Raw genomic sequence first — 13,616 nt, 5'->3', positions numbered from 1 at the left:
CATATTGAAAGTATTTATTTAATTCATTCATAAGTGGAGGATTGTGTTAAAAATAGCACAAATTCCATTGTAGAGATACATTCATACATGTTGGTACATATGTATATACATCAGTATGTTCATGTGCGATAAGTACATATTGACACCAATTACACATTGTATGTCTTTATTCATATTATATCAGGTGAATGAGAAATTAGGCAGTGTTTAACCATGTTTATCAATTTTTTATACCTTTCATGAAAATGAAAGGGTATATTAACTTTGGCACGAATCTCAAAATTTAAAGTCCTTAAAGGAAAATAGATAGATCCACCATATGCATACCGAAATGATCAGGATGAAGAGCTGATTTGATTTAGCCATGTCCGTCTGTCCGTCTGTCTGTATGTCCGTCTGTCTGTTTGTATGCAAACTAGTCCCTCAATTTTTGAGATATCTTGATAAAATTTGGTGATCGGGTGTATTTAGGTGTCCGATTAGACATTTGTCGGATCAGACCACTATAGCGTATATCCTCCATACAACCGATTTTTCAGAAAAAGAGTATTTTTGTCATATCTTCTTCAATTTATCAGATTGAAGCTTCAAACTTCACCATATTCTTTCGTATATTGCACACATTGTTGCCTGAAAAAACGGATTAGATCGGTCGTATACGGCGTTTTATGAAAGCCAATTCTACTCTGCCATAGGCTCCATTCAAATATGGAAACGTATTCGCGAAATAGGCATTGGTGCTAAAAATAATTTTAATGATGAATCCCTGGACATCAACGACTTAAACGAAAAATTTGTCGATTTGTCGGTATGTAATAGTAATATATGCTATGACCGTTACAATGATAAAGTAGCTTAGCTGCGTCTAATTTCAGTTTTAAGAGTGGTGATGAGTGCGATGTTGTTCAAGCTATACTTAGCATAAAATCTGACGCCACGGGTTTCGACGGGATTCACCCGAAGTTTTTGAAGCGCTTACTCCCAAAGATCTTACCATACCTTACTTACCCTTTCAATACAGTTTTATTTACGGCGAGCTTTCCAAACTGCTGGAAAAAATCTAAAATCATTCCGGTTAAGAAACCCAATGGCGACTTTATGCCAATTGCCATTTTACCATTCTTATCTATAGGTTATAAGGTTCTTGAATGCCTAATGCACAATCAAATCTGTTACTTCATTCATAATAACTCACTGCTTAGCCATTATCAATCTGGATTAATATCTAACAGGAGCTGTACTACAGCTCTTCTAAAGGTCCCGATGATATAAGGTGAAATATTGACAAAAATAACGTAACATTTCTAACTCTAATTGATCACTCCAAAGCTTTCGACTCTGTAGATCACACACTTTTATGCATAAAACTCAATAAATTGTACAAATTCTCTTCATCGTCACTGAGCCTAGTTCAAAATTACCTTTTCGGTCGTTCACAAGCCGTAAGTATGGGAGACTCAACATCGAAACTTTTGAATGTTACAAAAGGTGTCCCTCAAGGATCAATTCTCGGTCCACTTTTATTTGTGCTTTATATAAATTATATAACGGATATTATAAAGCACTGTAACATTCATATCTATGCAGATGACGTTCAACTATACCTTGGTTGTCCCTTGGATTCCATAAATGCTTGCATTGGGAACATAAACATCCACCTAGATCAGATCTACACTTGGGCTTCTATAATGGCCTAATATTGAACCCAAACAAGTCCCAATGTATCGCAATATATAAAAAACAATTTGACCTCGCAAATTTTCACGATATAAAGTTGAATAACACTGTAATAAAATATGTAGACACTGTAAAAATCTGGGCGTGATTTTCAATAGATCGCTAACATGGAACAACCAAATAATCACTAATGTAGGCCACGTGTATGGAATGCTGAGATCCCTATGGAGTGTTCAGCAGTTCACACCACCTAAAATTCGCCTACTTCTAGCTAAAGCGTATCTTAACCGACATTGCTATATGGCTGTGAACAATATGCCGGTTGTGATAGCATGGGTAGGAGGAAACTTAATATCCTATACAACAACGTGGCTAGGTATATTTACACTGTTAAACGTTATGATCGCATTTCAACTTTTGCTCTAAAAATAGTTTCCATCTCATTTGAAAATCTCTTAAAACTCAGATGCTTAACATTATTACATAAAGTCATAGTTACACATGAGCCAGATTATTTGAAGGAGCGTTTTAGTTTCATGAGATCCTCTCGATCACTCGCTATCTGTAGCATGAAATATACTTGCTCGGTTACCGAGCGACAGTTTTTTGTTTTCAAAGTTCGCCTTTGGAATAATCTACCAATAGCGATTAGAGGTTTGACAACACACAACCCGTTTCAAACACGAAGTTATGCAACACTTTGCCAAATGATTTGTATACCTCTCTCTCTATTTCTTCATTGTATGTATATGTTTTTTATCTATTCTAATTACTCGGAATATTGTTTTTCTTCAAATATTCTCTGGTTGTAAACTTCAGCTTAGTTATCTACTTAACTGGTTAAGGATTATATTGTTCTTGGGTATTTGTATATGTTGTGTAATATTATCACTTATTAACCAGGTAACCCGATATGAAGGCCTACATGAATAGGTTTCAATATTATAAGTTTTTATTTAAAATGTTAGTGTGTAAGATATCATGCACTTTAAATATAACCATTGGTTGTTGTGTGTGATTAAAGAATAAAGAATATAGCATATATCCCCCACAACCGATTGTCCAGATAAGAAACTTTTCGCAATTTTTTCCCCATTTTAACAGCTAGAAGCTTCAGATTTCGCCATATGTTTACGTATATAGCATATATTGTTGTGTGAAAAAATCATAGAGATCGGTGGTGTATATATTATATACCCCATAAAAACATATATACATACATATAAACTGTCATTTTTGCCCCTTTTTTACGGCTAGAAGCTTCAAATTTCATCAAATATTTACGTTTACGTCATATGTGACCCGGTTTATGAAAAGGTGGCTTATGACGCATAAAAACAAAACAGCTGTTTACAGCTGTATCTCGCAAAAAAACAGATGTTTCTCGCAATTTGAGTCATAAGCCACCTTTTCATAGACCGGGTCACATATATTGTTAAAATACGTGATTCGTAGTCATAGTTTTTACATAGAGACCACAAAAAAGGTGAAACTTTGCATCCTCACACAAAGTACCTACCTATTTATATTTATACCATTATATTAAGTCGATTCCATGTTTGTCCCCTCATTTCCATACGAATTTTTGACCCACGGAAAAGTCTTTTCATCATCATCATCATCATCATTTCATCATTTATTAGTTATTAGTTTTAATACATTAGCACATTAAGATTAAAATCTTTTATTGCGCAATACAAACATAAAACTTATGTATATGAAAATACTTATATAACAAGTAAGGAAGGCTAAGTTCGGGTGTAACCGAACATTACATACTCAGTTGAGAGCTATGGAGACAAAATAAGGAAAATCACCATGTAGGAAAATGAACCTAGGGTAACCCTGGAATGTGGTTGTATGACATATGTATCAAATGGAAGGTATTAAAGAGTATTTTAAGAGAGAGTAGGCCATAGTTCTATGGATGGACGCCATTTAGGGATATCGCCATAAAGGTGGACCAGGGCTGACTCTAGAATTTGTTTGTACGATATGGGTATCAAATGAAAGGTGTTACTGAGCATTTTAAGAGGTAGTGGGCCTTAGGTCTATCGGTGGACGCCTTTTCGAGATATCGCCACTAAGGTGGACCAGGGGTGACTCTAGAATGTGTTTGTACGATATGGGTATCAAATAAAAGGTGGTAATGAGTATTTTAAAAGGGAATGGGCTTTAGTTCTATAGGTGAACGCCTTTTCGAGAAATCGCCATAAAGGTGGACCAGGGGTGTGTCTAGAATGTGTTTGTACGATATGGATATCAAATTAAAGGTATTAATGAGGGTTTTAAAAGCGAGTGGCCCTTAGATGTATATGTGAAGGCGTTCTCGCGATATCGACCAAAATGTGGACCAGGTGATCCAGAAAATCATCTGTGGGGTACTGCTAATTTATTTATATATGCAATACCACTAACAGTATTCCTGCCAAAATTCCAAGGGCTGTTGATTTCGCCTTGCAGAACTTTTTCATTTTCTTCTACTTAATATGGTAGGTGTCACACCCATTTTACAAAGTTTTTTCCAAAGTTATATTTTGCGTCAATAAACCAATCCAGTTACCATGTTTCATCCCTTTTTTCGTATTTGGTATAGAATTATGGAATTTTTTTCATTTTTCGTAATTTTCGATATCGATAAACTGGGCGTGGTTATGGTCGGATTTCGGCCATTTTTAATACCAAGATAAAGTGAGTTCAGATAAGTACGTGGGCTAAGTTTAGTAAAGATATATCGGTTTTTGCTCAAGTTATTGTGCTAAGGGCCGAGCGGAAGGACAGACGGTGGACTGCGTATAAAAACTGGGCGTGGCTTCCACCGATTTCGCCCATTTTCACAGAGAACAATTAATGTCATAGAATCTATGCCCCTACCAAATTTGAGAAGGATTGGTAAATTTTTGTTCGACTTATGGCATTAAAAGTATTCTAGACAAACTAAATGAAAATGGGCGGAGCCGATATCGTTCATTTTAAATAGCGATCTGAGATGAGTGCCCAGGAATCTACATACCAAATTTCATCAAGATACCTCAAAATTTACTCAAGTTATCGTGTTAACGGACAGACGGACGGACGGACGGACATGGCTCAATCAAATTTTTTTTCGATACTGATGATTTTGATATATGCAAGTCTATATCTATCTCGATTCCTTTATACCTGTACAACCAACCGTTATCCAATCAAAGTTAATATACTCTGCGAGCTCTGCACAATTGAGTATAAAAATTAAAAATATAAGATACACAAATTTATAAAAACCGTGTTATGCAGTTTGATCACTAAAATAGTCAAATATAAGATTTTTAAAATTATTTTCTCTCATTGAGTTCGGTAACTTTCCGTTGAGCTAGACACTTGATACTTAGAGCATAGTTCAGATCTGGGAGACATTACAATGCAAGTGAAAAAAAAACCGCTAGTTGGCGCACGGATCGATATATACAGAAAATTAATTTTAAAATGGAAATTTTGCGATCGACTTTTAACTAACTTCTCGGTGATCCAGAGACTTGAAACTTTGCACATAGTTTGCGAGTCGATGGCACTACAACTCGTGGAAAACAAAATGCCGCAAGCTGGCAGACGAATCGAGATAAACGAAAATCCCTGAAAATATCTGAAAAAACGCAGGGAATCTTGCGATCGATTTTTAAGTAACTTCCCGGTGAGCTAGAGACTTGAAACTTCGCACACAGTACGGGGCTTGGCGACAATACAATTTACATAAAACATAATTCCGCTAGGTGGCGCTAAGAGAGATAACTACAAATCCGCGAAAAACGAGGGGAATCTTGTAATCGATTTTTAGTAACTTCCCGGTGAGCTGGAGATATGAAACTTGGGCCGTGAGTCAGAACCCGGTGACAATGCAATATTTGATCAAAAAAATTTCGCTAGGTGGCGCATGGATCGAGATATTAAGAAAATTAAATTTGATTTGGGAATCTATCAATCCATTTTTAACTTACTTCCCGGTTACCTAGAGGCTTGAAGCTTGGCACACAGTACGAGGCTTGGCGACAATACAATTTACAGAAAACAAAGTTCCGCTAGGTGGCGCGCTAGTCAAGATAACTGCAAATCCTTGAAAAACGAGTGGAATCTTGTAATCGATTTTTAAATAACTTCCCGTTGAGCTAGAGACTTGAAAGTTGGGTAGTAAGTCAGAAGCCAAAATTCCAAATGCTTTTTTGTTAGGCAGCACTAAAAAAGTGAAAATAAAAAGATGAAAAAAAAATTTTAGTTCTACCTCTATATAAATGGACCAAAAAATAGAAGGCAATTTTTGTTTTAATACAGACATAATCTTGTTGAATTTTGACTAAAAAACTTTAACAATAGCTCTTGTAAAAGAATTCTGGGATTTAAAATTATAAAGGTAGAGCGCGTGCTCAAATTTAATCAATTAATTAATCCCAAGTTCATAGTTTGCCTTAAATTGGAAGATTGCGCACCACCTTTATAATTTTCAATCCCAAAATTCTTTTACAAAAGCTATTGTTAAAGTTTTTTAGTCAAAATTCAACAAGATTATATCTGTATTAAAAGAAAAATTGCCTGCTATTTTTTGGTCCATTTATATAAAGGTAGTCCTTAAAATTTGTTTATCATCTTTTTATTTTATACTCAGTTGAGCAGAGCTCACAGTGTATATTAACTTTGATTGGATAACGGTTGGTTGTGCAGGTATAAAGGAGTCGAGATAGATATAGACCTCCATATATCAAAATCATCAGTATCAAAAAAAAATTTTATTGAGCCATGTCAGTCCGTCCGTCTGTCCGTTAACACGATAACTTGAGTAAATTATGAGGTATCTTGATGAAATTTGGTATGTAGATTCCTGGGCACTCATCTCAGATCGCTATTCAAAATGAACGAAATCGGACTACAACCACGCCCACTTTTTCGATATCGAAAATTTCGAAAAATCGAAAAAGTGTGATAATTAATTACCAAAGACGGATAAAGCGATGAAACTTGGTAGGTGGGTTCACCTTATGACGCAAAATAGAAAATTAGTAAAATTTTGGACAATGGGCGTGGCACGGCCACTTTTAAAATCATGATGAAATTTAACAGGAACGTTACTCCTATTACTATGTGTGAGGTAAATAAAAATTAGCAACATCGGATGACGAACACGCCCACTTTTTAAAAAAGAATTTTTTAAAAGTCAAATTTTAACAAAAAATTTAATATCTTTACAGTATATAAGTAAATTATGTCAACATTCAATATGGTGCAACAAAATACAAAAATAAAAGAAATTTTCAAAATGGGCGTGGCTCCGCCCTTTTTTATTTAATTTGTCTAGAATACTTTTAATGCCATAAATCGAACAAAAATCTACCAATCCTCGTGAAATTTGGTAGGGGCATAGATTCTATGAGGATAACTGTTTTCTGTAAAAATGGGCGAATTCGGTTGAAGCCACGCCCAGTTTTTATACACAGTCGACCGTATGTCCTTCTGTTCGGCCTTTAACACGATAATCTTAGGAAAAATCGATATATCTTTACTAAACTTAGTTCACATACTTATCTGAACTCACTTTATCTTGGTATAAAAAATAGCCGAAATCCGACTATGACCACGCCCACTTTTTCGATATCGAAAATTACGAAAAATGAAAAAAAATGCCATAATTCTATACCAAATATGGAAAAAGGGATGAAACATGGTAACTGGATTGGTTTATAACGCAAAATATAACTTTAGAGAAAACTTTGTAAAATGGGTGTGACACCTACCATATTAAGTAGAAGAAAATGAAAAATTTCTGCAGGGCGAAATCAAAAGCCCTTGGCATCTTGGCAGGAATAATGTTCGTGGTATTGCATATATAAATAAATTAGCGGAACCCCGACAGATGATGTTCTGGGTCACCCTGGTCCACATTTTGTTCGATATCTCGAAAACGCCTTCACATATAAAACTAAGGGCCACTCCCTTTTAAAACCCTCATTAATACCTTTCATTTGATACCCATATCGTACAAACACATTCTAGAGTCACCCGTGGTCCACCTTTATGGCGATATCCCGAAATGGTGTCCACCTATAGAACTAAGGCCCACTCCCTTTTAAAATACTCATTAACACCTTTCATTTGATACTCATATCGTACAAACACATTCCAGGGTTACCCTAGGTTAATTTTCCTACATGGTGATTTCCCCTTATTTTGTTTCCAAAGCTCTCAGCTGAGTATGTAATGTTCGGTTACACCCGAACTTAGCCTTCCTTACTTGTTTATTCTATTACATTTTAAAATATATTTTTTGTATCAAATTTTATGTCTTAATTGAAGATTTGACTCACTAAGACCCCGTCTTCGGGCATACCTTTGCACATGTACTATACAACATTTACTACATTTATAAATTTATTTTCTTCCATCTTGTCACAAAAGTTTCCATGCCCAAGTGGAATACTGGCTCGAAAAAGGATCCCAACGCTGATATTGCCGCTCTGGAAGCCATCACAAATGCACTGCTCAGAGAAGTCTAGGAAGCTTAAGAGAATCAACCAAAGTCTTAAAACTTTTTATCTACGCATCATCTGTATAAGTTAAGCGTATGTATGTATAAATAATACATAGTAAGCATAATCATAAATTTTAAAACATACGTTTAAGGTATGCTTAAAACGCACAAAGAACAAAAAAGTTAAATAAAATTCGCTAATAAAAACTTAAGTAGCTATTAACAATAAAAGTAACATTTTTGAAGCATATATTTAGGCTGACGCTACTATAGTTAACTGAATTAGAAAGTATCTACGTAAACTTTCTTAAAATAAAACTAACAAATATACATACGTAAGTGAGCTTAGGGGTAAAGCTTGAAGATATATATACTTAGGCATATCCATAGTAGACATACATAAATACAAACATACATATTTAGTAAATTTTGTATATAGTTAAGGCAGATCTTTTTGTACATATGTAATTTTACTTACCAAATTGTTTTTGTAAGCGTTTATTAGAATCAGTTAGATAATTAGACAAATATTATTGTTCAGTCAGATACTTAAGTTGAGATATATTTACTTTCACTGTTATCCTTACAGATACATACATATGTACATACAATGTTAAATTTCTTGATTATCTTTATTTGAATTTTGTAATACTATAGATTAGTGTGAACTTAGCATTAGCATAGTTGCTCAATTTCTACTGAATTTCATTACACCTCTGTATTAACTAAGTTAGCTGTTAATTAAGCTCTCTACATTTTGTATAAAAAGATTTGAATAATAAACTCTCGGGCTCATTTTTTTCTTTCCACCATTCTTGGATACATAAACTTTTTTATAACTTTGGTAATATGTTCTTTGCACTCGCCCTTATATCTTTTAAAATAATAAGAAAAAAGCTTTTTACCGAACAATTATTATAATTAGAGAACTTCCGAAGTGACATAAAATTTGTTTGTACTTTAAGTTTTTACTCATACGCAGTGGCAGCCAAAAATTAATTTTAAGATTCTTGATTACTATTATATAATTATGTTTTAGTGTTAGTTAAAGTATTATAATGTATTTATTAAATAAAAAAATTATTAAAAATAAAAGACTTAATTATAAAAAAAATTTTACTCATTTTGTAAATTTAAGAATTAGCTCAGTCTAATTTTTCTTCAAACCGTAAAGAAAATCAAATCAAAATCATTTCACGGAAATCTAGCCTGAAAGTCGCAAACATTTGAGGGCATGCTGCTGTTGCAATAATCCCTTGCACGAATGACACGCATTATAGAAAACCATGCTACAGAAGAATTACGTTTCATATTATATATACAAAGTTTTGTTTTACCTACCGATGCATTTCTGTCGAAAATTGTAATTTTTTTTTATTTTAACACATTTTTATATCTGTTGATATGATACGACATGATATGCTATTATGTGGTATGATATGGCATGATATGTTATGAAATAAAGTTAAGGTTTGATATCATAGGATATCAAACAAAATCATAGTATATAATTCAATATGATTGTGATATAATAAGATTTAATATGATACAACTTGATGTGATATGCTATAAGATTATAACATATGATACTATATTATCAGACTTGATATAATAGAAAAGGCTATGAGTTTTTACGATATGACGTGAGGGAATATTGTATGATATGATTGGATATGACAACATAAAGATATGTTGTGGTTTGATATAATGTGATGTCATAGCCGGGATTTCCCACTCTTTTATTAAAATGCCGAGTATCAAAAGAAAGTATGTAGGCATATTTCTGCAAGAGTGCGATTATATGTATGTCATAATATTTATGGCATCATTTGATATCATATGGTGTGATGTGATATCACATGACCTAATGCGGTACCACATGACCTGGTATGGCATGATGTTTTATGACATATAATATGATGTGTGACATGACCTGATATCATATGATATGATGTGATATGATATGACCTGATATCATATGATATGATGTGATAGATATGTCCTGATGTCATATGATGTGATATCATTTGATATGATGTGATAGGTATGACGTGACCTGATATCATATTATGCAATGTTATATGACATTACCTGATATCATACTATGCAATGTTATATGAAATTACCAGATATTTTATTATGCAATGCCATATGACATTACCTGATACGTGTAAAATGAAATGTTCTGACACCATGCGATACGTAAGAGCTGATATCATATGATATGTTTTAATGGGACAGGACCTAATATGATATATAATGTGGTATCATAAGATATGGAGTCGTATGATATGATCACTGCAGCGAATATGGGAGACTGCACGTTTAATGAAGACATTCGAACTGGTGCTAACCGGATGCAGAGCGTGACAGTTGGTAGTCATACTTGCACCAGCAGCACTGAAGTCGGAGTTATATATGTATATTTAAATTAATTAACCAACTTCAGAACAAGCTAAGTCTGAACCAATTAAAAAAGCTTTAAAATTTCAAAAGAGGTGCGAAGGAGAGCAATCGCTATTTGGAAGAACATCACAATGCTGAAAGTGTCAGTTGAAAGCATTAGTATCGTCTCTTAATGCGTTAGTTCTGCGCTAGTCCGGAAATAGTGTAATTCCCTAATGGCATCTGATCTGATATGGTATGATATCATATGACAACACATATGATATGACTTCCATCTATTCCTTCGTAAGATGCAATATAATGCGATGTGGCCTATTGTTATGTGTTTGATATAACGTGACATGATGGTATGAAATATCATATGTATGGTATGACATGATATAAAATGACATTATGTGATATGATGTGAAAAGGTATGGTATCATATGTAAGGATGGGCAAAGAGTTTGGTTGAGTGTTGTATGATCTAACAGTATATGTTATAAGATGACAACTACAACAACAATAACAACAACAATAACAACAACAACGTGCTAAGAAATGTTAATTAAAAAAGTACTTGCATGTTGAACGTGTTAATGTAGGTACATTTGTATATATTTTTCCGTTTTAACTTTTCATTTTATTAAATAGAGGTTAAAATTTGACATCATATCGCTTTCTTTCGTAAATTCCTGATATTTGTTAGAGAATATGCTGTAATATGTCATGTTTTAATATATTGTGATATGGTTCGATATTGTGTGATATGAAAAGGCATGGTTAACCAAAAAATTAGATACATTTTTTTTAGAAAAAAGCAGAACACAAAAAACATTCTAACTAATATTTGTGCTCAAGAAATTTGTATTTTGTATTTACTTGTCTGCGAAGTTTCGAGTTATTAACCTCAGGTCTGTGAAAAATTGTGTTTTTTTCGACGCAGCGCTAATATTTACATAACATACTCTACAAGATTTTGCTGTCACTAACTGCTTGACTAATAAACAAAATATAATTTCTATATTAACCATTAATATCAGGCATTTAGCACATTATTGCCATAAATGTCGTGATAAACAAAAAAATGCCAAATGCATGTCAACCAAACTCAGTTTGTGAGGGGGAAATGCTAACCACTAACCCAAGAGGAAGACGAGTGCTGGACTCTGGCTCATCGGTCACCTTCAGATTACCACACATCACGCTTGTATTTGTAAGTATCTCTAGAGCCACGCGAGGGTGGAGAGAGACCGAATGCTTTACTTGCAGCGATCACCAATACATCCCACTTCCAGTAGAGCCGCAAGAAGCACATAGGTCGGAAAGAGCACACACATATGGAACATGTCAAAACATAACACTGAAGCGTCAATTGCTGCTGCTGACATAAATCCGCTAAGGAATCTCGCAGCATCAAGCGCTGGAGAATTTTTTTTGAGCTTGGCCTCCAGCAGGTATGCAACAAATCTATGCGTATGCTACTAAGCAAACGGCGCAAAAAGTGAGTTTACTGCTGGACAGAAGAAATAGCAGAGTTAAGGTAAAACCGTCTAAGCTCAAGGTGAGTATATTTAAGTGCCAAACGCTTGGAAAAAGCTAACGTAGAAGCAGAGTCATGCAAGAAATAGAAAAAGCACCTGAAGGCCGTTATTACTAACAGCAAGAAGCGGAAATGCACGGAGCTTCGGGAAGATGTCCACAGGCACCCTTGGGGCCTAGGCTAAAAAATAGTACTTAAATAGATTTCGTTTAGGATGCCGACCACGGAGTTAGATACAACCGTCATCGAAAACATAGTAAACCCTCCTTTTCCTACTCACGAAATTAGAGAAATAGTGAAGGCCAGACTAGCACGTTTGAGGAACTAAACAGCTTAAAACACCCTATTTAAGCATTTGTTTGAAAAACGTCCTATCTCAAAATTCGGTTGAATAACGCTTTAAATCGAAATTGTTTTTATAACCGCCGCAGTCATGTTAAAATGTATTGAATTTAAACTTCTTCAATAGACTTCTGACATGAGGCGTTTTTAAAACAAATTCCAGTCGGTTGGTCTTTGCTACACAAACGAAATCCCCAACTATTACTCAGAAGCTTTCTTCTTATGCATGAGGCGCATTAATTACAAGCAATGAATGCCAATACTACTACGCTACTCCTTCAACGTAAAGACGCTGTCACGCCACCACCCAACGATCTCACTCTTTTTTACAGGGATGCTGCAGGGCTGTTAGCGTTTGATTTGCTGCAATCGACAATGTCACGATCTCCACAAGAATTCAGTTATGACCATCAAGTGTTGGATCTTGCGTCTCATCATCTTTATAGCGAAGCTAATAATAGATCATACCGTCAAGTTAAGCAATCGTTGTTAAGTCATATTAGTCATATTTGCAGATACATGCTAAGGGCTCAACTTTCTCTCGATTTTATTTAAAGAGCATCTTTACGGCCGTATAGACTAACTAGAACCCTGCATCAATAAACTTTTAACGCCACCTGGTACATATAGGCCTTGAGCAAGATTCACAGTGAAGGTATTGACACATCCATAAAGGAAGCGGAGCCCCCTTACACAACTCAACTTTACTTATCCTCGAAGGTTTTGGGGAGTGTTATCGATGCTGATGATCCTTTGCCGGATATAGATCCGGTACTTACCGGGAACAAGCACCATTCAGGTATAAGCCCGATCATCTCGGGAACGATTTATTATGGCCACATTGAACCTTCTAGGCTCATGGAACTAGGGGGTGGGGCTAGTTCCATGAGGAACTTGGGGTCGCCAGAGCCTCAGCTGCTAATGAAGACAGATTTACAACGGGTATGTGAGGTTGACAATTGTGTAAGAGAACCTAGAAGTCACGCTGGCATCCCCTTTAAAAAATTGGGTATTTTAGTCGCCTCTGTAAACAGGCATACCTGCGGCGGATATATACTAAGACCCTTAAGCAGCTGAGGGGCTCTGCTTATAAAAATAGTACTGAACCCGGATGCTCTTAACCGGTTATCATTTCACCATCATTTTCTCTAATTAGACCGGTCCCATGGAAAATTC

The 13,616-nt window shown here is 35.0% G+C and overlaps 1 protein-coding gene across 2 annotated transcripts in view; it reads left to right on the top strand.

The window, feature by feature from the left end:
* The window catches only part of LOC137249345 (cytochrome P450 4g15-like), a 34,776-nt gene extending 21,884 nt beyond the window's left edge, over positions 1 to 12,892 (top strand). Inside the window, exon 3 of one of the 2 annotated variants that reach the window (XM_067780725.1) lies at positions 12,773 to 12,892. In XM_067780725.1, coding sequence (XP_067636826.1) covers positions 12,773 to 12,792 — 20 coding nt within the window. In that variant the 3' untranslated portion in view covers positions 12,793 to 12,892. Of the gene's footprint in view, positions 1 to 8,097; positions 9,082 to 12,772 lie in introns of those variants that run through there. The other variant, XM_067780723.1, reaches the window with a different exon arrangement.
* Positions 12,893 to 13,616: the final 724 nt, after the last annotated feature.

This window comes from Eurosta solidaginis, chromosome 4 (assembly GCF_040869045.1).
Source record: "Eurosta solidaginis isolate ZX-2024a chromosome 4, ASM4086904v1, whole genome shotgun sequence".
Lineage (NCBI taxonomy): Eukaryota > Metazoa > Arthropoda > Insecta > Diptera > Tephritidae > Eurosta > Eurosta solidaginis.
Note: the sequence above shows the minus strand (reverse complement) of the source record. Positions and strands in the feature narration are given on the sequence as shown.